Genomic DNA, 24,010 nt, shown 5'->3' on the forward strand with positions numbered 1-24,010 from the left:
TACTGCAGATATTCCTAAAGCAAAAGCTTCTTTTCTCTTAATGCTCCTAGTTGTGTTTCTGAAATGAAATTCTCTTCTTCTCTATGTTACTCTAGAAGCTTTCCACTGAGAGAGGAATGTACAACTGTGACACACCTGCTGATTTGTTCTGAAAGGGGAAAATGAGGAGAAGTCTTAGCTGGAAATATCCCAGATTTCCAAAATGTGGACATTCTGTGCACTTTGAAGTGTTCATTAAAGAAACAATTAGTAACTTGTTAAATGCAGTCTCAAAGTTTTGACAAGTTTGAACTGACAAATAATAGGTTGCTTGTTTCCAAACAGTGATCCCTGGAAATCCCAAGAAGATCTTGTATCTGTATATTTATCCAACCACAGAAACAAAACATGTGTTTTATGCAACACAGGATTCTCTAGAGAGAATTATTAACTTAGGAGAGCAATTAAAATGTGTGTCTTAGGGACGTGTCAGATTGTGAATTGATGTTGCCATTGTTAAGGGCAAATATGGCTTGTTCTGCTGGTAATAAGGAAAAGGAACAGAAGAATAAAAGAGAATTCTATGTAGTTTTGGAAACACTCAACTGTTTAGCAAATGTAAGTTGAACAAAGGATCCAGTGCTCATAGGATGAGCTCCGAACAGGCGAAAAAAAGTTTGTTATGTGGTTAACAAAACATGAGTTTCAATATTGTTCCTTCTGTCTTGATATATAAAATGTAAAGTTCCAATTTTCTATCTAAATCTGTTCTACAAAATGTCTGATGCATAGTATGGTGAGCAAAGGTGAGGAGAAAGTGAAAGTTTAGTTGGAGAAAAGAATGGCAGAGTCAGTTTTTGCTAATTTTTAGGCAGCGTACTCCTTTGCAACAGTCTTAGCATCAGCTAAAGTCAAGCAAGTAAATTCAGATTTGTTTGGCTTCTGGGGGTTGTGGTGTTTTTCCCCTTACACAGCTGGCTTAAAGACCAAATATGAAAGAACATTAGACACAAGCATTATTGCTTTGTGGGTTATTTACAGAATATTAAAAAAGTATCAGTTTTAGGTAATACAGATTTTTCTGTTATACAAATAAGCATGTATATAGTAGACCATATCAGGTATATTGTGTTTCTGAAACCTTCAAGACTTTTTTTCAGAGCACTAACATGCTTTTGGGAGAATATGTTTGATTTTTTGAGGTGAATCAACAACACTCTCTAAAATATAGAGCACAATACTATTTCCATGTACTAAGACTGTAGAAAATATACCTTACCTTTCTATTGATTAGGTGTACAAACAAAACTGAAGATTTTCTATGTAATTTTTCAGATGAGGGATATTGGTAAAGGTTTTTTTGCATTTTCAGATAGCTTAATATAGTCATGATGCTTTCATCATTCTTAGAGGATTTGGGCTAAACTTTACATTTCATTAAAATATTTGAACCAGAAAAGAACATGAGTGTACTTTTCATAATTTGCATATGAACCAGAACAACCAGGTAGACTATTTTTCTCAATATTTATTCATATTTTAAAAGACTTCTGCAGGATAAGCTCCATTTTTTATGCTTGCCATACCTGTTTATGCAAGACCTGGTATTTTACTTGCAAAAATATTACGGGAAGTATATTGTTTTACACGTTTGGACTGCTGACCCTGTTAAGTTTCTGGATTCAATGGGCACATAGCACCATGTACCTTGTATCTACTAACAGTCAGATAAGTGAAACTTAGCATTGGTGATCAGATCGGAACATAGACTCGCAAGCATCGTTGTAGAATAAATTTGTATAGTAGTTTTCGTCAGCCATGAGCTACATACAGATAGTTCACAAACAGGACCTAATTTGTCAAATAAATTGTTCATTGAAAATCATTCCCATGGCTCTGATTGCTACGCACTAAGCTGTTCTGTCTCTGTGGAGAGCAGCTGCAATGCTAGTAAGAGTCTTCAGCTGGGTTTGAGAATATTGGTTGCTGGGTTGGTTGACAAAAAATTTATAATTCTGTATAAATGCAGGTAACAAGGATTGCTTAGCTGCAATAATGAATTGTGCCTTTTTATTCTATAGTTCCTTCTAGTGTGTTTTGTGCGAGACACTGGCGCACATCTGACAGTTGTTGCACTGATTCAGATAGTGTAATGGGAACCAGCTGTAATATAATTATTCTTTATGGTGCCATCAGTCTCTTTGTTTTTTTTCTGAACGACAGTGTTACCCAGACTTGCTTTATCACAGTTAATCAGTTTGCCCTTATACTTATGTTCAGCTTTGGCTTTGATACTACATGCTTGTGAACTATTAATGTTTTTGATAAATCTTTACAGCTGCTAGATATATGGAATGTTACGGAACAAATACCAAATGAAAACTGGAATGAACTAATACCATGTCTTGGAGCATATTAGAAATGAGAGTGTGGTTAGCTACCATACCAGGGATGATGTTACCATGGAGAGAGCTTCTGTTTCCATGACATTTGCTTGCATATTTTGCTAGGCCTTCAAAAGAAGTAGGGTTTTGTCCTCTGTCAAATTTGGTGGGTGGTATTCCATTACTTCTGAAACGCTGCAGTGTCTCACTGCAAACATATATTAATGACTTTCTAACAAATATTAATGGCGACTGGACTGGCCAGGAGAAAAAAATGGAGGAAAAAAGTTGTTAAAACTTATAGCATCCAGAAGGCAAGGGTTTTTAATAATATTTTTGACTAGATTAGGTATTCCAGCTTGATTTTTAGCTGGATATGTACTGCTCTGCTTGTATACATTTTGGCTCATTAAAAAACCCCACAGCTAGTAAAGAAGAGTTTTAATGGTTTTAGAAGAAATTGTGTTTAGCTGTATAGCTAATGGCTTTATACTGTGAGATCTGCCTTGTACTGGAGTGGAATTTCAGATAGCAGTAAAATTTTGAATCAAGTCATGATGTAGCTCACTGTTTAAGAATCAGCTATTGGCCTAGGGGTAAATTGCATAAGCCGTTTTTTTCTTAGAACGAAAGAAGTGCTTTTGAGATGTGAAATACTTGGTAGCTATCCATAAAGGGGAGTTTCTTTAGTAACTGTTAAAGCAATATCATGGTAATCTACAGGCAGCTTTTGCATTTCTCCTGCATTGAAAATTTCTGACTGCGGTCACATATAGTCACAGTTTTCTTCTGCAAGATTGCACATACTTAAATACAGGTGGGTATGATCCCCAGGTGCTTGAACAGAAGGAGTTAGGGGACAATATTGGCTGTTGAACACTACTGCAAGTCCTATTCTTCCCTGTACAAAGGGTACTGAGGGGGAGGGATGCAGTGAGTTAAACACCATTGAGAGTATTCTTATGCCACCCTAAGACAAAATTGCTTGCCGTCTGTTCCTAATGAACAGCTGACTGTTTTTCCCTTTGTATACCACTTTTCTGTTCTAATTTTAGTGTCCTAGAGTGTTTTTTTTTTTAAAATGGTCTTTAATTCCCCCCCCAGTTGTGAGTGGGAGTCTAAAACTTTGATCCTTTATGATACCTTCTTGGAGCAGATTACTCTAATATGTCTGTTTGCAACAGTTATAAACAACTGTCAGGACTTGAGCTGATGCCCTTTTTGAAATCCATTTTTTTTCAGAGGTTTTCCTAATTTCATATTTTGAAAGCACAAATACACATATGCAACTGGGGGAGAAATATTCCTGGCAGCCTAAAAACCTAAGAATTGTCTATTTAATGCAACTAAAATTCTGATCCACCTATTCTAGTATTTTGGTAAATGAGGAATGGTACTTCACCTAATATCCTCCTTCAACTTCCGTCACAATCATTGTTATAGCTTTATTTTAGCCAAGATATCTTTGGTTTCCACTTGAACTGAATTTCTAGATCTTTCTGCCAAAACCAGTACCACTGACTTCCCATCTGCTAACTATAAGGTTCATGTTCTTTGTCCAGGCTTTAGAATAATTTCATTTCAAGAAATGGGTTATTAAATGATTTTGGTTTATAAAAGTCATGTTATCCTTTTGTTTAGGACATAGTATACAGCAGAAAAGGTTTTTACAAGACAGCTCATAAAATGAGCATGGTACTTACTGTTCTTGGTGTCAAGAGAAGTGTAGCTCAATGTGAGTCTCTAATCCTTTTTGGAGTACCTGCTGGATCGATGACAGGTGGATTTGTTCACTTTGCTGCCATCTTTGTATCTCTCCTCTCTTACTCTGCTATAAGAAAATTTTTAAAGGTTCTAGTAAAGCTGTTTCACGAACAGCATGGTGCTTCAAGAAATCTAGTTCATTGGCTCAGAGTTCATACTAACATCCTCATTATTTGTCTCTGCGTTTTAGTAGCATTTACACTGGAATTATAAACACTTTTTATCTTGGATATGGGAGATTTGTAAAATATCTTCCGAACATTGTCACAGATTCTTGCTTGAACCAATGATGACATTTTTTCCCTACATCATTCTCAGTTGTGACGGAGATACCAAGCTCTGTGTTTTAGAGGTTAAAGAAAGAACTACTGTCTTTTTGCAACGTTAGCAAAAAGGATGCATGGGAAACTGAGTCAGTTGAAAAACCTATTAGAGGTATATCAGATATGAAAAAAGCTTCTAGTAAAGTGGCTCAGGTTTGTCTGCTTTCTTCTCCCAGAATTGTCCAGTGACTGCACATCAAACATTTCAGTGTTCATTTGATGGATGCCAGTGAATTGGCCCCATGAGGAGCAGTTCTCTTTCTTAAGAAACACAATTCTGTCTTTTAAATACATTCTACATTTGTTTGTGGAAAAGCTGTACTTAACCACTCTTTCTGTTTCCCCATCATTGCTTGTAGCAATTTTAAAAGCTGCTAAACCTCTTGACATTTGTTTTTGCAAATGGTAATTGTCACTTATAATTCTATGCACCTTCAGCTTCTGCCTGCTCAGAGCATAGCTACACAAACAGTTCAACGTTTGGTGTAATTAAGGGAAAGGAAACATTTAAGAGAAGGGAAAGGAGAAAAAGTGACAGAGACTGGGAAGTCTGAAACCCTTCTGTCAGTAACAGAATGAAAGGTCCATGCCAGCAGCAGAGAAGTTGGAGGAGGTTCTTCATGGCAGTTGCTTAATCCCAGTATTGAAACCAGAGACCTCGTGTTGCATGTCCGATCAATGTTTGTGTGGTCATGCTCTGCAGAAGGGGTAAAAAAATCTGATATGGCCGAAACTATTGTTTTGTTATGTTTTCAAATTGGTTACAAAGCAAGAAGGTTAACAACAAGTATCAGAATCACTGCTTTTAATGGGAGAATGTTGCTCCTTAAGAAGGAGAGCAACTAATCTTTACAGTAACTGGAGTTCTTTGGGTGACTTTTTTAAAATACAACCTACTCTTCTTTTCCCGTTACTTGCAGTGCTCAGGAAATAGCTACCTTATTCAACTTCACCTATTCTTATCCAGAGCCACTAACTTGCTTGTTCCTAACTTAGAACTACAAGGATTAATTTCTCACGAAGAGTGGGCAGAGCCCTTTCATTTTCCTCTTTGGCATGCTATTTTTTTTTCTCTTAGAGGAGGAGTTTTCTCTTCTCATTATCCAAATTACTCTTGTGAAAATGCAGTTTTAGGTTGTATTAGTCTTGTAGCAGACTTGAAAGAGAAAATGCATACTGATTTTTTTTTTTCAATGTACTTTTTTTTTTCCACTTTGCTTTTCATCTCGAAGCACATAAGCTTGCTACTTGCAAAGCAAAAGGCACTGCAAAGCACATACTGAGTTCTACTGGTTGGATTTACTCTCATGTTGTACGAATGTTTTCTTGTGAAACTAACGATGTAAAATATGGGGCTTGCTATTTTAACTTACACAGATAATGATGAATTTAATATGATTAAAACTCATCATTTTATAATTTATATATTAGAATATGTAGTTGAAAAGGCCAGTTTCTGTTGTTTCTTATAAAATACCACAGGATTCACTATTCCAAGCAAGACTCATAAATATTTAATTCAAAGAGATTTGTAGCCCTATAAAATGTAGTAAGCTAGCCCTAAATGACAATTTTGTGTAACATACACTTGGCAACATGTATAAAAAATCCTGCTGGCAATTCTGTGCATCATCTTTCATGCATATCTGTTCAGCTCTAGGGGCTTTTTAGCTTTGGAATTAAAGAGAGGAATTACAGACTGTATCTGAGATGAGCATGCTGCAATTTCTTAGTTTCTACTTGTATGTTTCTCCTTATGTTCAGATTAACTTAAAGGTCTAGCCCACTGTTTGCCTCTTGATGTGAGGCTTCGTTCTTTTTTTTTTTTTTGAAGGTTGGCATTCCTCAAGAAGTATTTTGGAATACATTTTTGCATCTTTCTATTTAGGTTGGTAGTTTTCATCAATCTTCTTGAGCTCTAAGGTGATTTGCTGAAATCTTATTCCTGGTATACTGATTAGCATGGTAGTTCAAGAAAAATGTCAGCAAAACCAATGTTATGATGAAGCCTTAAATTTACAGGTTGTAGCTCCTGCAAATGTGGTCTCTGATACTGATAAATTACCCAACTTCCAAATCAGGTTATTGTAGTGAGTCAGCCAAGAGCACTGCTGCTCAGTTCATGGAGATTCTTTTGTTACACTGGGGATGCTTCTGCTGTCAGACTTCAAGCACTGAATACTTCCTGCTGATCCAACCCAACTTCTGCGAGATTTCTAGGAGCCTTTGATCACAAACTAACTATCCACAAAGAAATAAGTCCTGTGAGACTGACTTCCCTCTCTCTCTGGTATAAATTCAAGTGACTACACTTAAGCTTGAGTTGGGACAGAGGTAGTGAAAATGAAAGGACAGAAGGTGAAGAGAGATTGGGGCTGTCAGGCTTTGAGAAATGAGAGAAGGTTTAGGCTGATAGATACAAAGCTTTAAACATGTAAAGAGACATAAACAGTAAGGTTTATAAAATAAGTGATGCAGTGAAGCAACTTCTCTTAGCACTTTATGCAATGAAAATTAATGTTTACTCGAACATCATTGGCTTCATGCAACTAAGGTTTTTTTCGCAGTAGAAGTGTGAAAGGAAGATTAAGAAGGAAGATAATCTTCCTAAGACTCTTTCAAAGATTTGTTGTGTCACTAGGGGAGAGGAGAAGAATAATAAGCATTACTTTAGGAGACTACAAGGAAAAAGAAAAAAATAAAAGCAAAGGAGCAGGGCCAGGAGTGCTTCTGTATTATCTTGGTGGTCCCAACAGTTTCTTTCAGACTCATCTCTTCATCTTTTGTCAGCAACTTCTGTATCTATGAATTAAGAGGTAATGCCTTAAACAGCCCTCAGGAGATGAATTTGGAAAGAGTCATGTTAAACATACAATGGAAAGAGAATACTAACATTTAAAACTTGAAGTGTTATCAATTATGGGGTAGTTTTTAAAAGGTTATTGAGGAAAAAATATGTGGATATGCTCTTTTTCATTATATTAAGTTCTATTTAAGGCTGTTAGTGAGTTGTGAAGCTTAGTTTGAAAGAAAATTTCACCTGGGGAAGTAAATATAATAGTATTCTGTAGTCATGTTGGCATCCTGGTGACAGATTATACTGTGGTTACACACTGAGGCCATCTCAGTTCAAGTTAGTGATACAAAGTGAAATAAAGAGAATGAAATAAAGCAACAGAAGGCAAATTGAAGTATCTTGATTGTTTTTATTATTGTGTTAATTTTTCCTAAAGACTTACATAGCACATGTTTAATGAGGTTATAAATGCTAGATGGTGAAAAATAAGAAAATTACAAAATACTCAATAGCAATATAAAACTATGTTAAGTAGCAACCATGGACCATCACCACTTCCTTTGACTGAGGGGACTATAGCTCTGTTGTTAGGACATTTCTTTTGTCACAAAGGTAGGAGTATGTAGCTTTTTAACAGTTACCTTAATTTGCCAAAAGTAGAATTTAGAATGGAAGGCAGACACCAGTTAGTCCATTGGGGACCATATATATGTAATCCAACAATTTGAAGACATTTATTTTCTTCTTTTTGCTTTGGACCAAGTGTTGGAGTTTCTAGTTTCAGTTCATAATATTAAGTGAAAGGACAAATACAAACCGAAGTGACTGAGAATGTTTCTGCTGCTTACTCTAATGTGCTGGGGAATGGTGGAGTGGGCAGGAAAGAGTAATGAGTAGTTTTGCGGCTGCTACATTCTGATGGCTAGAAACATGGTTTTTTGGCTGTGAACTGAACTTCATTTATCAAATATTAATAGGATTAATATGTAAATGATGTTACTTACGAAGAAAAATTCCTCATATTTTTCTCCTTGCTTAATGGAATATTGAGAAAAGCTATTACTATAGTTGTGAAATAAGATGTTTAATGAAGCTGGAGGTATAAAGCTAAATTAAAGTGCAAGAGTAGAAGACATTTAGACCAATAATTACCAAAGCAGGCCAATATAAATATTGTATTAACTTGAAGTTCAGAGGTACCTTTGGGAAAAAGCAACTGAAAAATATCTATTAAAATATTAACAGATTAATTTCTGCATACAGGTTAACCTTCTAAACCTGATTTGCATTTGAATGTTAAAATCCTTAGTATGAAACATAATCTAACACTATTGAAATGAATGTATATTAGTAGCATGTTTTGCTTTTCAGTCTGCTATGTCAGTTAAGCTTAATATTTCAGAAGTCATTTTGATTATAACCATTTTCTTTCTACTTCATATAGCTTCAAGTCACATTTTCATAAGAGACAAATTGTGGTACAATAACATTTTCACAATAAAATGCTACTTCTGGCTAACCAGTACTAATGCATTAAAAAGTATCATTCCTACTTAGTCTTTTAACTCTGTAAAGGAAAAAATTCTGTAATGCACCAAAGTTACTGTGTCTTAGAACACAAGTTATTTTCAATTTTTCTTTATTTTGCTTTTTAATGTGGAGGAATGGAAGAATTGACAGAAATCTGCTTGACTACATGGAGTTAAAGCAGCATGATGACTTCACTGTCAAGTAATGAGTTATTTAAAACTTTGTTATCGGGAGTTGGCTCTATGATCCTTTTGGCTTAGTTGTGGACACTAAATGATTTGAGCTTAGCCAGGGTATGTGTCTTTTCTCCATCTTATATGAGCTTTAAAAGTTACTGTCTACAGGTTTGCTTTCCATGATGTGATAGCAGGACATTGTGTCATGTTGGAATTCATTAACAACCTTATTTTCAAGCTGTTAAAATATTTATTGAACATCAGCGTGTCTCTGTATTCCGATCAAATTACTAAACCAGGCAAAAAGCTGATGTCTAGTGAGGACTGCAGCTCTTTGATTACTCAGGTAGTTTGAATGGGTAATTTAGAACACTAAGCATTAAAAGCAACATTTATTATTTTCTTTTATTGTTCGTTTAAGGAGTTTTTTTGAAAAGGAAGAATTTGATTTTTTTTGTCGTTGTCGTCATCTTTTAGATAGGGCGTCATGGCCATCTGTCCATAGTTAGACACAGGTTGTGCTGGATGAAGGACTTGATACAAGGTGTGTAAAGTGTTTGCATGAAGTTGGAAAGTGCTTGGATCATGTTTTGGAGCAGTACAGACTTTGCAGCCATTTTGTGTTCTTATGCATTTTCCATTCAATGTTTAGATTCTTCAGTTTTCTGTCAACTATGAAAATGCCTTTCACAAATGAAATGTTTGGAAAGGTACTGTTGTTTACCTAGGAGTTTCTCTTAGCCTGATCACTCTTCGGAGTACTTACAAAATACATCTTCCTGTCTTTCCTTTATAAATTAGGGACAATTGACTCATATTTATAAAAAACTGCCTCCTTTAAGATGTCAAGAGTTTATACAGAAATTACATCAAACATCTACAGGAAAGAAATCAGTACTGGGTGTATTTGATTTGTTTTTCTAAAGAGTAAAGGAATCCTAATGATTTTTGAGATACTGAGTGCCACTGAAGATATTTCATTAAAGCACCTTTTCTTAGTGGAATCTATACAGTCAAGTTAAATGCAACACATCTTTCCCTTGCTGACCTGCATTTGTCAAAGTTTCATCTATTGCACTCATTGACAGAAGTTTCTTAGATGCCTCTGGACTCTTCAGACTTTCCAAACTTGATCAGCCAATATTGTTTATACCTCAGCTTTAACATCTCATTGTTTTACTGCCTTCTTAAAATCATTTTGTGCTGATCCTAAATGCATATTTTAAGCACCCAAGTACGTTTCTCAGCCTTCAGAAATAATGAGCATTTAAACATTTAGTTCAATGGCAACTGCTTAATACAGTTCTGTAGGCTTGAAAGCCCTGCATATAAATAATTTTTTCTATGGGGTCAACATGAGTTAATTTTTTTTGTAAAAGGCATCCTAGAAATCTAAATAAATTGTCTCAGCTGGGGTCACAGGTATGAAACATTTTGTTAAAATTACTGAATTTCTCCAAGCTATTCCTGGGAAATATGCTTTCTCTCAGGAGCAGTCACAATTACATTTCATATTGGAAACGATTCGAAAACTTCTGATCCTTAACAATCATGTCCCATTAGCTCTTATAAGGCTAAATAAAATTTTCTAAGCTGCAGAATTGTAGTGTAGAACTTGATTTTAATGAGGCTGGTTTTTTTGCTCTGTGATTCAGCTGTTTCTTTGTGAATCTGGTTCAGAGTCTTCAGATGTACACAAGGAATGGCCAAGTGGTACTTTGTGAGCAGTACAACGGTTGTCCTAGGAAGGGTATGCCGGGCAGGAGTGCGATGAGACAATAAGGACACTGATGGTTATTTCTAGCTACGTAAACAATGGAGCCAGGTGGAAACTAGCATGGCCAGTGTCTGTGGGATGCCCAGGGGACCCTTCACGTGCTCAGACCCCAGTGAGAGAATTTCTTAGAGTTCTCTTTCTGACTCTGTGGTATGTAGAATGTATTTGGCAGATCTTGACCTCTATAAAGATTTTGGTGTGCGATGGATAATCAGTTTGTCCAGCTCTGACGTATTTTAAATAACAACCAAATATGATGGTTTAATACAAGCATAAACAATAGTATTTTCCTCTTACTGTCTGATAATAGTTGATCTTAGTAGATAGTATTGTCTTGGTGTTTTTCCATTGTCCACTCTAAATCAATGGATGAATTTAGTCACTTCTTCTGTACATCAGTCTTTGTAACCACGCAAGGCTGGAGGCTTTTACTCTTGGACCTTATTCTCCTTTGTCTCCTGGATCATCAGCATGCAAAATAGCTTTTCCTGTGTGTATGATGGATAAACTCTGAAGCTGATTCACTGATCACCAGTGATCACCACCAAACACCATAAATTACCATAGTGTACAACATAGTTTGCCTTCACCTCCAAGGATATGAGTTAGGGATGAGTCCACTACTCTCAAAGCAGTCTTCTGAAATAACCTGTTTGTCTCAGACTTCAATAAGAAAAGCTGGACTTCCTGCTCCTCAACCAGGGAGTGTTGTGGGCATGTGATCAGACTAGTATATATCTTTCTTCAGTTCTCAGTGTCCTGCTCAATATACAGCAAGAACAAGCATTAATCACATTTACCCATCAATGACCAAGACGCTTCTGGTGCCACATTCCCTTTTGCCTAGCCTTTTACGAGGCAAAGAAATTACAATACATGGGGGGGAAAAAAGGGAGTTTTGCAGTGATGGTCTATGGGGAATGTGGGGAGGATGTAAGTTGTTTGTATGGGTGCTTTGAGGAACAGAAGGAGTTGGAACTGAGAAGGGAAGCTAGAAGGGACAGAAGGCAGAATACTTAAAAGAAGCTAAGAGTCACAGATTAACTGCTGGTGGGATAACTTATTTCCTCAAGTAGATTTTAGTGTCTTGTGTTTGGGGGTTTTTGTTTGGGTTTTTTTTTGTTTGTTTTGTTTGTTTGGTTTGGATTTTTTGTGTGTGTGTATGTATTTATGTTCATGTTGTTACTATTTCTAACTGTTTCAGCAAACTTACCTGTTTTCCCAAAAGATCAGTCATGTAGGCTAATCTGGATCATTTGGTCTTATGATGGTGCTTGAATACAGCCAAATGTGGGCTGTATGCCTAGGAGCAACTGTATTAAGTCCCAACTAAAGGCATGAATCTGAAAAGAATTATTTCAGCCAGTTAACAACACCTTTCAATGCAATACAAAAGAATACAAGTACATACACACTTTGTTTTGTATACCACTGTATACATAAGCAGTGAAAAAAATATTGGAGTATTAGGTTCATTTCAGTTGCCTACTTTTCTAAAGGCTTTTGTGAAATTACACTATAAAGGTGTGTACATTAGCCAGCTGGAAAATTACCCATGCAGTCAGACTCAGACGTAGTCATTTTATCTTAAAAAGGGGAAGTAATTACATGCAGAGCTAGGCTTCAGTCTAAACTAAGGCATTAACAAGATTCAGTGTAGAAATAAGCATACATTTTTAAGCACAAGTGTAATAAATGGCCATGGTAATGTCCCTAGATATATGTTGTGATTTCTTCATCACTTGGTGTCTTTCATAAACATGTGCTGTAATTTGAATATATTTGTAATTTGAAGTTTGATACATATACTATTGTAGTTTGGATAGTAATTATAAGCTTGATTTAAACATTATTGTTCAAGTTTCTCTGTCCTGTATGCAACAGAGCTAACTCCATGAGCCCAGTAATGGTTTCCAGTCTTAAAAATCTATGAGTATACAACTGAGTCAATGGTTGCCTTTCATCTTGTGGTTTCTTGGTCCATTGATGTGACTTATTCACATAATCTGTCAACAATATTAGCAACTGCTTTTTCTTTGGCTCATCTCTTTAAGGTCTACCCTGAAATGATTGATTAAAATCGATCCTTTTGGTTCTTTAAAATGATCCAGCATCTGTAGTGCAAGAAAACAAAAGCACATTTTGGGTGATCATTCTGTCTTTATGTTTACACAGCTGAATGCAAACTATTAGATTGGGTAGGGCAGCAGCTGCCCTATGGATATTAAGAGGCCACAGAATTAAGTAGAGCTCTTCAGAGAAAACATTTAACCATTGTTTTGAGTGGGAAAGAGGAACAGATTTGTTGTTATTATAGGTTTGCAGTAGTTAACTTTTACCTTTCAAGTGAAAGCTTTAGCATCATGTTGAATACAAATTTGCTTGCAAACAATTAAATCACAGAAGAATATTGGTGATAGAAATAGGTGGATTTTACAACAGAACAAATACTTCTTACTGTTTGTGAACCTGAAGCATTCTAGAATGTTTTTAAAATGCTTTTAATATGTTCATCCTGGTAAGTAAGTCTAACAAAATATCAGAATATCATTTATGTTATGACAGAAGTTTCTTTTTGGTGTTAAAACATGAAATAGCAAGGTAACTTCTTTGCAACGTAAAATTATTAGAGATGTAAAGTTTTATATTTAATATTTATATTTCATGTTCAAGGATACTTAATTGCAATTCATTGCATATTCAGTGTTGTTAAATGCTAATGTCATCTGTAATGTGGCAAATTACATTTGATGATTTAAAAGAACTCCAGTAGATTCCCAGTAGCTGTTTTGGTTAACCCCGTCCCCTCCTACCCTATCTGCCCTTACTCCCCAGTGGTACTCAACCTGCCATACCTCTTGGGCAAGCATGGTTATTCAAAGAAATCTTCCCTGAGCCTTCTGTGCCCTTTTTTCAGCCTTTTTTCCAAATTGGTGTGTGCCTGCGGCTGCCAGCTTAGCAGCCCTCTGGATGCCTTGCAGGGCTAGGTCTGACCAGTTTACTGGGGGAAGTTATAGCTGACAAGTAGCAGCACTGTGCCATTTAGGAGAAAAGATAGAGCTGGGTTATTTGCTGGCTTCAGTGTCATTTGGAGGTGGAAGGAGTGAGGGAAGATTTAGCGGAAGGGAAATGTGAGGTGGCCTGTGTTAGCTGCTGCTGCACTTCAGGAGGATGGTGTTTAATAAGGGTTAGGAAGGTAGAGTTGGCTGATTAAGGTTTGTAGAACAGTAAGGCACCCTTCTCAAGGAAACCTTCTCTTCCTTCTTTTGATGAGGCACGAACTTCTCTCTTGGTCATCCTACCACCTCTTCCTTTTCAGTCGCTAGAGAAACAAAGCATTTGTTTTGTCTAGACTTTCGCTGAAGTTATTCAGTATTCCAGGTGGGTGTCTTCATGGTGAGTCAACAACACCCCACAGCCCAGACTGCCTGCCCAGAATTCAGTCCCAGAAGCTAACCCCACTCTTCCTCCTACAGAATACTAAGCAGCAAAGCCTATCCCATGTGAAAGCAGCTGTTTGGAGTGAAACTTCATCCTCATTATGGGCCGCTAACATCCCCATTGCCCAGGCTTTCAGTTTTCTGCTGAACCACCCTTGAATGCAAATGCTGAGAAGACACATGACCATACCATGTGTCTTTGGTTTAGGCAAACCCAAAACCTGTGTGGGAGGAATATCTACAACTAACAAAAAATGTGTCAGCAAAAGTTTAGATAACAGAACTTTGTTCTCTGAGGGCCAGCCCTTCTCTTGACCTGTAGGGAGAGGAAAAAAGAGTTGCCCCCCTCTATGGGCAACTATGGAGGAAGGGGGCAACTAGACTGAGTACTTTTGGGGCAGGGGATTGGGGTTCAACATGACCAGCAACCTATCAGTTTGCCCTGCAGTGCTAAAATGGCCTATCAGGGTCTAATAAAAAAACCCTGACTGTGGCTTGAGTGGACCCACTTGAGCCTATGGAGTTGAGCATGAGGTTAGTAATCGATGAGGTTCAGCAGCCTAAGAGGGATGCCAGAGGACATGCTTTCTGTTGGGCTGTCTTCAGTGATGATTCTGCATCCCAGGGTGTTGGATGTGCACCTGAGTTTTAGGTTGATTATTGTGCTTTTGCCTGAAGTTCAAGATCTCCGTAATAGGGGTGTATTTGCCATGCTACTTCTGACACATCGGTTGTCCCTGGCCTTCATCATCTTGAGCTAAGGTGATACTGATTGTTAGTGCTCTTGTACACTGCAGCACTCCTGAGGCTAGTAACCTCTTGATTCTGCCTGTTGTTCTGCTGCTGGAGAAGCTCTTGGTCCACTAGCACGGGCTGACAAGTACTAAATGGCCAAGCTCCATCTTCTAGGAGACTGAGGTGGTTGGCACTATTATTGGGAGAAGCTCTGACTAGAATGCACGGTTGTGAAAAAGAAAGGAATGATAAAAGAAAGGGGCTGGGGTTCTGCCAGGAGAGAATGGCCACAGAAGGTAGGGCATTTATTGTAATAATAACAACAATAATAATAATAATACTACAAAGAGAGAAGAAGAGTTGGGTAGATGCTGAGTGAGTAGCAGAGTTGTAAAAATTTGATGGCTGGGGGTTCATAGTCAACCTGAAGGCATTGACACCATTATTTCTTTAAAGTAGCATTTCAGGAGGTTGTGGGCTATCTTCACAGCTCAGGTTCATCTGTGCTAGGTAGGTGCTAGGTAGCATTGCAATGGTACAGCTTTTACATTGGAGTCTAGTGTCTGTACTGTGGGGTGAAGTGCATTAGTGTGTCCCTGAAGTGAAATTTCAAGTTTGGTTTTTTGTAAATGGAATCCAATTTGTGTGCACCAGAGCTGCCCAGCTATCTCAGCTAACGTGTGCTAAGTAGGAACAACCTGGGGGGGTTGCTTTGAAAGTACATTGTTTTTGCGAACTAAAATGCTAGTGTAAGTGCACCCAATATGGCTGCTAAAAGAACAAGCATCTAAAGAGAGATGACAGCTTTGTAGAGTAATTTAGGTTGGAAGAGGCTTCAGGAGGTCATCTAGTCCAATCCTTTAAAGCTGTTTGAGATAGTTTCTGCTTTGTCAATGTACATTTTTGGTGTGAAGTTCTAATTTCTGTGGTTAGACTAGGTTGAAAGGTTTCAGACTGAAGCATGAACTTTCTATTTGAAATGATACGGGACTTGATATGTTTTAGAAGTAGTCGTGTACATGCATATTTTTCGGGGGGTGGTGGTGAGATGATCATTGCTATGAATGCTATATTTAAAATGCTAGGGAGTAGTTTGATCTCAGACAGATTGCTTCACATTTTGCTTTGGAGTTAGAATATAGAATAACTTCAGGCAGAACAGGTCTGCAGTATGCCGTGATTCATCTAAGGTGAAGTTTTCACATACTTAACAAGCAGAATTCTTGTTTGGCTCCAGCTCATGTTTAAAGAAATTGATTTAGCACTTAGCATTCAAACTCAAGAACTTACTACTGCTGTATGGTGTGTATGGACTCGCCTGTTAGAAAAATGAATCTCCTTCTCGGGGATTATTAATGGGGCCTTTGGCTGAATTATCATTTTAAGCTAAATTTCTGTGAATGTCTGTCTGTCGTGGTCATAGAAGTCTGGGGGCTGTATAACTTGTTCTTGATATGAGCTTTGAAGTCTGATTGCTTATCTAAGCCTTTGTAACTGTTTTGGAAAGATATGGGTAAATTACCTGATACTTCTACCAGGTGCTCAGTGTTAACAAATCTGCTGTGAAGTGAGAAAGGTGTTATCTGACAATGGTAAAAACTAAGTGTAATAGTCAAAAGTGTATTTTTATTGCCATTGCTTTCTAGGCAAGATCTCTTTGGCTAACTTGAAGTGTGGTAGAGATAATTTTTCCTTAATTTTTTTATTAATAGGACAAAAAGTTTAGCTGAGGCTTGTTTCAAACTGTCCTGGTTCTAGAGGTAAAGGCAAGAAAGATAACTCCATCTTAAAGAACAAATCCTCCCCCACTCCCCTTCAAGCAAGCCAGCCAACTCATTTTATAATTAAACTTGAGTCAAAATTGTGGATCCAGCAGTGCAATTACAGGTATGCAGATATATCCTGTCAAAACATTGCTTTTCATTACTGATCTTGGAATAGTTGTTCCTGTGTGTTGTGAAGCTGGTTTCTTACTGACTTTTAGGAGGGTGTAACTTGTCACTCTTAGAAAAAGAGTTTGAAAAAATCCTGTAGTAGATTGTACATGGAATATATACAATGGTGCCTAAACATGTGAGGGTAGAAAATACAATGCCAGTTAAAAAAACTGAGGGTGGGGACAGGGAGGATCAGGGAAGAAGTAAGGCTTGTAAGCTTGATGTCTGTACTGGACAAAACAGTAGAAACTATAATAAGGAATACAGTAGTTCATACCTGGGTAAACATGATATAGTTGGGGAAAATTACCTGCCTTCTTGAAGGGAAGGTTATGCCTCTCCAAGCAAGACATCAAAAATCATTTGAGTATGATTGTATGGTATTCCCGCTAACACTTTCCCGGAAAGCCTCTGTCAAAGTTTCTAACAAAAAACTCTTGAAGAAACTAAAGCAAATGTAAGACTTGAAAGAAAAGGTTCTTGCACAGATAAGTAATTGATTAAAAAGTAGGAGTCAAGGAATGGGGTACTATTCAGTCCTCACCAGGGAGGGAAGTGACCTGTACTGTGCATAAGCAAGTTGGAAAACAGGATGAACCATAAATTGACATTTTCCTGCTGGATCAGCTGGTGCTAAATGTGGAGAATTATAGTAAGTCCTTACAAGTTTGGGTGGCTGAGCAATAAAACAGAACATAAACTTCTATGTAGATAAATATAGAGTAATGTACATGGAGAAAAAATTTGTAACTGCGCATGTAAAAGTTGAGTTGAGTGTATTTCCATGCGTATAGAAGCATATGAAACTGTGAGTAGCACAGAAGCAGTGGGTTTTGATTGTTCAGCATCTCTCTTAATATGAACCCTAGGGAGTGCAAGTCTTTGCTGGTTCAAAATAAACAAAAGGTGGTGGTTTTTCTTGCAGTGTAGTCAGGCTGTGCGTGAAACATTGTGCTGCAGGCTTTTACAGCTGGTAGAGGTTTACATGGTCTTGCTGGGGAGCTAGATGAGCTCATGCAGAGGAAACTGAAAAACACTGAATACGTAGGAATCACACTTGAATCACATCCACGTCAGGAAGTCTCTGAGCTTGAAAATGGGTAGTCTCTCAGAGAGTAGTAGTAGAAAATATCATATATGATTGCCCTGTTTTTCACCTTCCTTGAGCACATGCCATTGGCTGTTGTCAGAGTCAGGTCACTAGAGCTCTAGTGAGGCCATTCTTAGGTTGCTTTATAGATTGGATGCAGCTCTTCCTCAGGATTTCAGTGCCGTGACTCAGAGAGGCTGGTTCATTCTTTCCGTGTCAATAAGAATTCATTTCCTAAAGGAACATCTAGCATTTTCAGGGTTTGTGTTCTAGGCAGAACTAAATAGAAATAGGATAGAGTCTGCAATCCTGAAAGAAGCCTTTGATCATCCCTTAAAGGCCTTCGAATTTTTTCACGTTGCTCAGAAGAAATCTTGGTCTTCAGTTTTCAAGATGGGATATGTTTCAATCCTGTTATCTCTTCCTCCAGAAAGTAAGGCTCCTGTTTATGGTTGGGAGGAAATATTTAGTACTCATGAATGCAGAAGTAGTCCAAATTTTCCTTTTGGACACAAAATATTGGGTGCTTTTTGACTGAGACTGGTATTTCTGTACAAAAGACAAAATCTCCTCTGACTTGAAGACTATTAGCCTCTTATTAAATGAATGATATGTAAAAGGATGGTTTGGAGCCACATATTAAACCAGCTGAGATTGTTTTCTGAAGTCAATTAGACTGGGTCTAGTCTTAATAGCTGATAAGGTCTCACAAATATGACCTACCGCTTAAAAATAAATTGATTACTTGAGTAAATATTAATAAATCCATCATTGTAAACACTCCAGTAATCTTGCTCGGAAGATTATTGCAAGTCAATAAATTAGAGGCCATGCCACACAGAGGCTTAATACAAGATTTCAGAGTTTATGTATGATTGACAAATGTCACTTTTATGGAATGGTTGAAGACCTCAGTCATGCTGAAAGACTGAAGAGCAACCATTAAGATGAGTCTTCTGTTCCATACAGCAAAATTCACACCTGTTCCAACAATATCAGCTACTCAGCTCTGCCCTGTGTTCCTTCATACCTGCTGTAGCAGTTGTTTCATAAATTAAATTTCCAGTGACTGTGGAGAAATTTGTCACAAACGGAAGTGTTCCCCATAGTTCTTCTTTGAACGAAGTAGTGAATACCTAGTACTAATAATTGTCTGGCCAAATCAGAAACAGCAGCTGAGAGAGAGCAACAAATAATGTCTTTGCGAACATTGTATTTTGTCCTATTATTCCTGGGACATATTTTATTAATAAGTTATGTAGAGAGAATATGGAATTAAATTCTACATCAAGTATAAGTACAAGAAAATGGCAGGAAAAGTTAACCGAAAAAGAAATTTCAATGCCATCTACCTTTACCATAATTCTCACATTCAGTGCACACAACCAATTGAATATATACAAAAATAATGAATACTTTCTATAAAATTGAATGTAAATTATTCAAATTATATTTAAATACATAATCTGTATATAAAAATTTATGTATAAAAATGATGATCTGAAAAGATTAAACGCTTTACTGAGCATCATATTTTGTATATTGTGTTTTATCTAGTTAATATCTGTTAGTATGCATGGCACGAGCTCTTAAATGTGTTTAACACCATACTGCATGATAGCAGATTTTCAGTTTGGGAAAGTAGAGGAAACAACTAAGGAGCAAGATAAATTTCATTACTGTAAGAATTTAAAGATGAGATCATTGGAATGTTAAGATATTTCTGGTGAATGGAAAAGAGCCAGAGAAATGAGGGAGGGAATAGCAGGATGGTGGCAACTAAAGGAATATTTCTTTACTGCTGAAAGTTTTTCGCGTTTTTGTAAATTGCTTAAGCAATACCTTTCTAAATCCCATTTTGGGAAGGTGTACAGGCAGCCAACTTTCTTCAAATATCTGCTGATGTTACAGCACAGAAATCATATGAAGGGGAAATAGGATGGGAAAAGAAGAAACAAACAAACAAACATACTTTCCTAACTTTACGATCACTCTGTATCTTACTAGTTTTCTGATTTGAGTGAAATGAGGATGTTTGATTTGATTTGGCAAGAGCTCCAGATATGAGGGACCATTGAAGAAAGTTGCTTTCCAAGGGACAACTTACAACTAGAAGACAGCTGGGAAGGAATGAAATAAAAGATGTGGAAGGGGAGCAGGCATAGATACGGGGTGTCAGAAGCAGCTCTTGTATGTTGTCCTAAGGACAAGGATAAATAATTTGAATTTTAATCAGATGTTGAGGAGAAGATTGTGGAGAAATTCAATGCAGAGCCGTGCATGATTAGTAAGTTGGGCAGATGACTCTAATAGTGATATTTGGAATGGGTTTATAATGCCCTGAACGGGAACCAGAATAGAACGCCTGAAGCTGTTGCTCTCAAATGATCTAAGGGCCATCATCAAAAAATATGAGATAATGCACTCTTGCAAGCCACGTTCAAATTCCGGAAGAAGCTTTTAGTAGGTTGTTTTTGTCATGGGTAGCAGAACTATGGCTAAAAATGTTTGGAGCTGATTTTGGTTTCAATTATGGGAAGCTTGCCTTTACTTACCATCTAACAAAAGTCACACACCATCTTTTCATCAAGAAATGATAAGCAAGATATGATGCATTTATTTTGGAAAGAATAACTTCCCATTCTCACATCAGAAACCAGAAAATTCCTTATCTGCTTTTGTCACTTTAGATCCAAAACTGTTAGGTTTATCATCAGTAAATTTTGCATTTGCAAATATTTAACACAGCATGGGTGCACTGTGGTGCTAGTGATTATTGTGTTACCAAAAGACACTGGACATTCTTGGGGGTTCTTTTAGGTAAAATTACATAAGTTTTCTCGCTGTGGATTAGTATCTAATAACTAAAAAGTCTCATTCTGTACATCTCCAAATTATTATTTTACTTTTGCCCTATTCATGTTAATTCTGATTTTATCCACTGCCATGAAAGACATTCTAATAAGGAAAGGGTTAGCAGGTTGGCTCTCACTATTAGCTGAGGATGAACAAAATGGCAGCTTAGTAAACTGAGGCAGATGATAGAAGAGACCATGAAAAACCAAAGCTTTAATTTAAGAGAAAATTCTTCCTTGCAACTTCTGGTTCAAGTGTGTACTCTTTCTCTTAAGCAACAGATGTTCCCTTATTTATGTTACTGTATGTCATGATATTCTTTAATCTTTACGTACCTTAAATTCCGTTGGTATGAAAGAAAATGTTTCTGATGCGCCTTTCTGATAATTGGCAGTGTGGTAAATACTGGCTTTCTCATGTTGTATCAACCAACAGCATGGATAACAAAAATATCGTTCATAAAATTGTTCAAAAACGTTGAGATTATTTTAAATGTATCTTTTATGTACGTCCTATCAGTGTTTTCATTTGTTTCTGTGCTGTCATATTTTCTTTTTTGAAATTTTCCATTAGCCAGACAGAGATAATGAAGTATGTTAATTTTTATTTCCATTCTCAGCTTTTTATTGTATGCAATGGCTTGGCTATAGTGCTAAGCAGTTTTAAAAGGGAACAGCAAATAAAGTAGTGAAGCACAACTACCTCCGTGATAATGGAATTCGTTCTTTCAGTCACTAAGTATTGTAATTCATTAGAGACAGCTAATATAGTCTGAAATGCTGAATTGTTACTTTTAAACCAGTGAAAACCAATAGGCATAATTAAACTGCTTTTTAATTTGCTTCAGAAATACAAGCCTGGTCGATGTGATGATATTTTGAAATGGAAGCCACCCAGCCTGAACTCCGTTGATTTTCGTCTAAAGATAACAAGAATTGGTGGAGAGGGGTATGTAATCTCTTCGCTTTTTAAACGTATAACACTCATGTGAATGTCTCTTAGCAGTTAATCTCTCCTCTGATATTTCTTGACACTTCCTGGGGCTAAGCCTTTCTATATTCTGTAGAATTTGTTTATTGAAAATGCAGGAAACTGTTGTAATCAGTGTTGTACTGAAAACAATGGCAGATGTTTATAACGTAAATTTACTCATTCTTAAATTAAGTTTAATAAAATTTCTAAAAAAAGTCCTGTTTGGATTTGGCACTACCCCTTATGTCTTTAGAAAGTAGGCAGGCTTGTATTAGCTTCAGTTCTTATATAAAATAAGTATTTTACATTGGTTTTATGCAAAATAATAACAACCTAAGCTTTGTTCCATTTTCGAATTTTGCACAACGGCTAACAGCACTCATTTTGTTAGAGAAAAACAAAACTTGAAATTTTTACTTAATAGGTATTCCTAATCTTAATCAAAACCAGTGAGTCCTAATGGCAGAAGACACTGTAAATCTTTACATTACATCCATTCTATGTACTATTTGCCTAGTTCAGTCACTGCACATATTAAATAGGGTCAATTTCCATGTTCAGTTGTGCCAGGAAGGGGAAGATTGAGTCACTAGATTAAAACTTGCCTTGGAAAAGATTTTGTTTAAAACAAAGTTAATTGATTTTTAGGTTGCTTAATGTTTTAACGTCTGGGACTCATTTCAGCTGACAGTTTGAAATACTGACATTTAGCTTTTCTTTTTCTTGGTGCCACAGGCAACTCAATACGATTAAACAATTAATTCATATATTGCTTATGTATTCCAGAGTGTTAATAATGGCCCATCTAACTTTTAGACATTTGCGTGTCATGTTAATAAATATATCTGGTGAATAGAGAGTATCTTAAGCATATGGGATTTATTCTGCAAAATATACTCAACTGCTAACTTCTGAGCATTTCATGAGGTCAGAATTACCTATTCAGATTTTTGTGTTTGAAAATAAAATATTAAGTCCTCAGTAACAACACAGCTATTTCATAGAATATACAGGAATATTTTAAGATTGACTTCAGAGAATCAGCTCATTACAACCATTTCATGTTTGTTTGGCTTTTAAGTCACAGAACAGTGTAATATGAAAGATTTCTGTTAAAAAATCAATAAAATTAAAAATTATTTGATAGGAAGGTTATTTTTATTACGGTATTCTTATGACTTTTGCTGGGGTTTATAAATATACAATAGTAGCCTGTAACTCAGAAGCAAAACACAACAGATTTTTCATTTCACATTAAAAAAAGACTATTCACTTGCTTAGTTATAACTGATTTCAAATACAAAACTGTCAGTGCTATTGTGGTATGTTTATTATATTACATCATAGATTATTTGATTGGAACATGAAAAGGTTATAAAATATGAGCCAGCAAAAAACTATTTCTAAAAAGTTGGGCAGTTAGTAGCAAGTTATTAAAGAATGGCTGATCCGTTGTGGAACTGCTTTCTAACATTTAGAAAGTTTCTACCATATTCCAGCTATGTGAAAATAAGTGTATTGCTAATATTGTGGAAATAATTCTCTGAATTAGTCTGTAAATACTGTAATACTTAAATATGTTAATGTTTATGTTCCTCTTACATGCATAAGAAAAAAATAATCCTAGAAATCTGACATTTGATAAATAAAGTACAATTCTTCCAGATATGTTTTACTTCATCTCATATGACAGTTGACTGCTATTAGTAACATAAGTGCATTCATCCAAGAAAAAGAAAAGTTAATGAAGTACTGGGTGGAAAATAATAATTTGCCATTGTTGGGAGAGAGGTATTTATGCTAAGTAATGACCTATGAAACACTAGCTTCTGCCCTGTTAAACACAAACAATGAATGAAATACTCCAGGTTTAACTGCGTCAGTTGTTAATTTGAGTATCCAATTTATCGCTTGGTAAAATGTGAACTCATTTGAGGAAACATCAGAATTACACTGATTTTAAGTTGTTGACTAGAGTTTTAAAAGAAGCATCTTTAATTTTAGACCATAAAAAGGCAGTTCCTGAGTTCTGAGCACTACTATAATAAAATGGTGGATTTGTGATATAACTTAAAAATTCTGTTTTGATGAACTGAATATCTTGCTAGTGGCAATTCTAACATGACAACGTTAGGCTTCCTACCTCCCCCCACCTCACTGAAATTAAAAGCAAGCATTGATATTGGTTTCAACCTTTTAGGTAAAAAAAGTTTTCTTCTTTTTCAGTAATCTAAAAAGAAATCTGGCATG

The 24,010-nt window shown here is 36.4% G+C and overlaps 1 protein-coding gene across 2 annotated transcripts in view; it reads left to right on the forward strand.

The window, feature by feature from the left end:
• RNGTT (RNA guanylyltransferase and 5'-phosphatase) overlaps positions 1 to 24,010 on the forward strand; it is a 192,174-nt gene that overhangs the window by 108,436 nt on the left and 59,728 nt on the right. For both annotated transcript variants that reach the window (XM_059829856.1, XM_059829862.1), the window contains one exon: positions 21,636 to 21,736. In XM_059829856.1, coding sequence (XP_059685839.1) covers positions 21,636 to 21,736 — 101 coding nt within the window. The remainder of the gene's footprint in view (positions 1 to 21,635; positions 21,737 to 24,010) is intronic.

Source organism: Gavia stellata, chromosome 2 (genome assembly GCF_030936135.1).
Source record: "Gavia stellata isolate bGavSte3 chromosome 2, bGavSte3.hap2, whole genome shotgun sequence".
In the NCBI taxonomy this organism is placed as follows: Eukaryota; Metazoa; Chordata; class Aves; order Gaviiformes; family Gaviidae; genus Gavia; species Gavia stellata.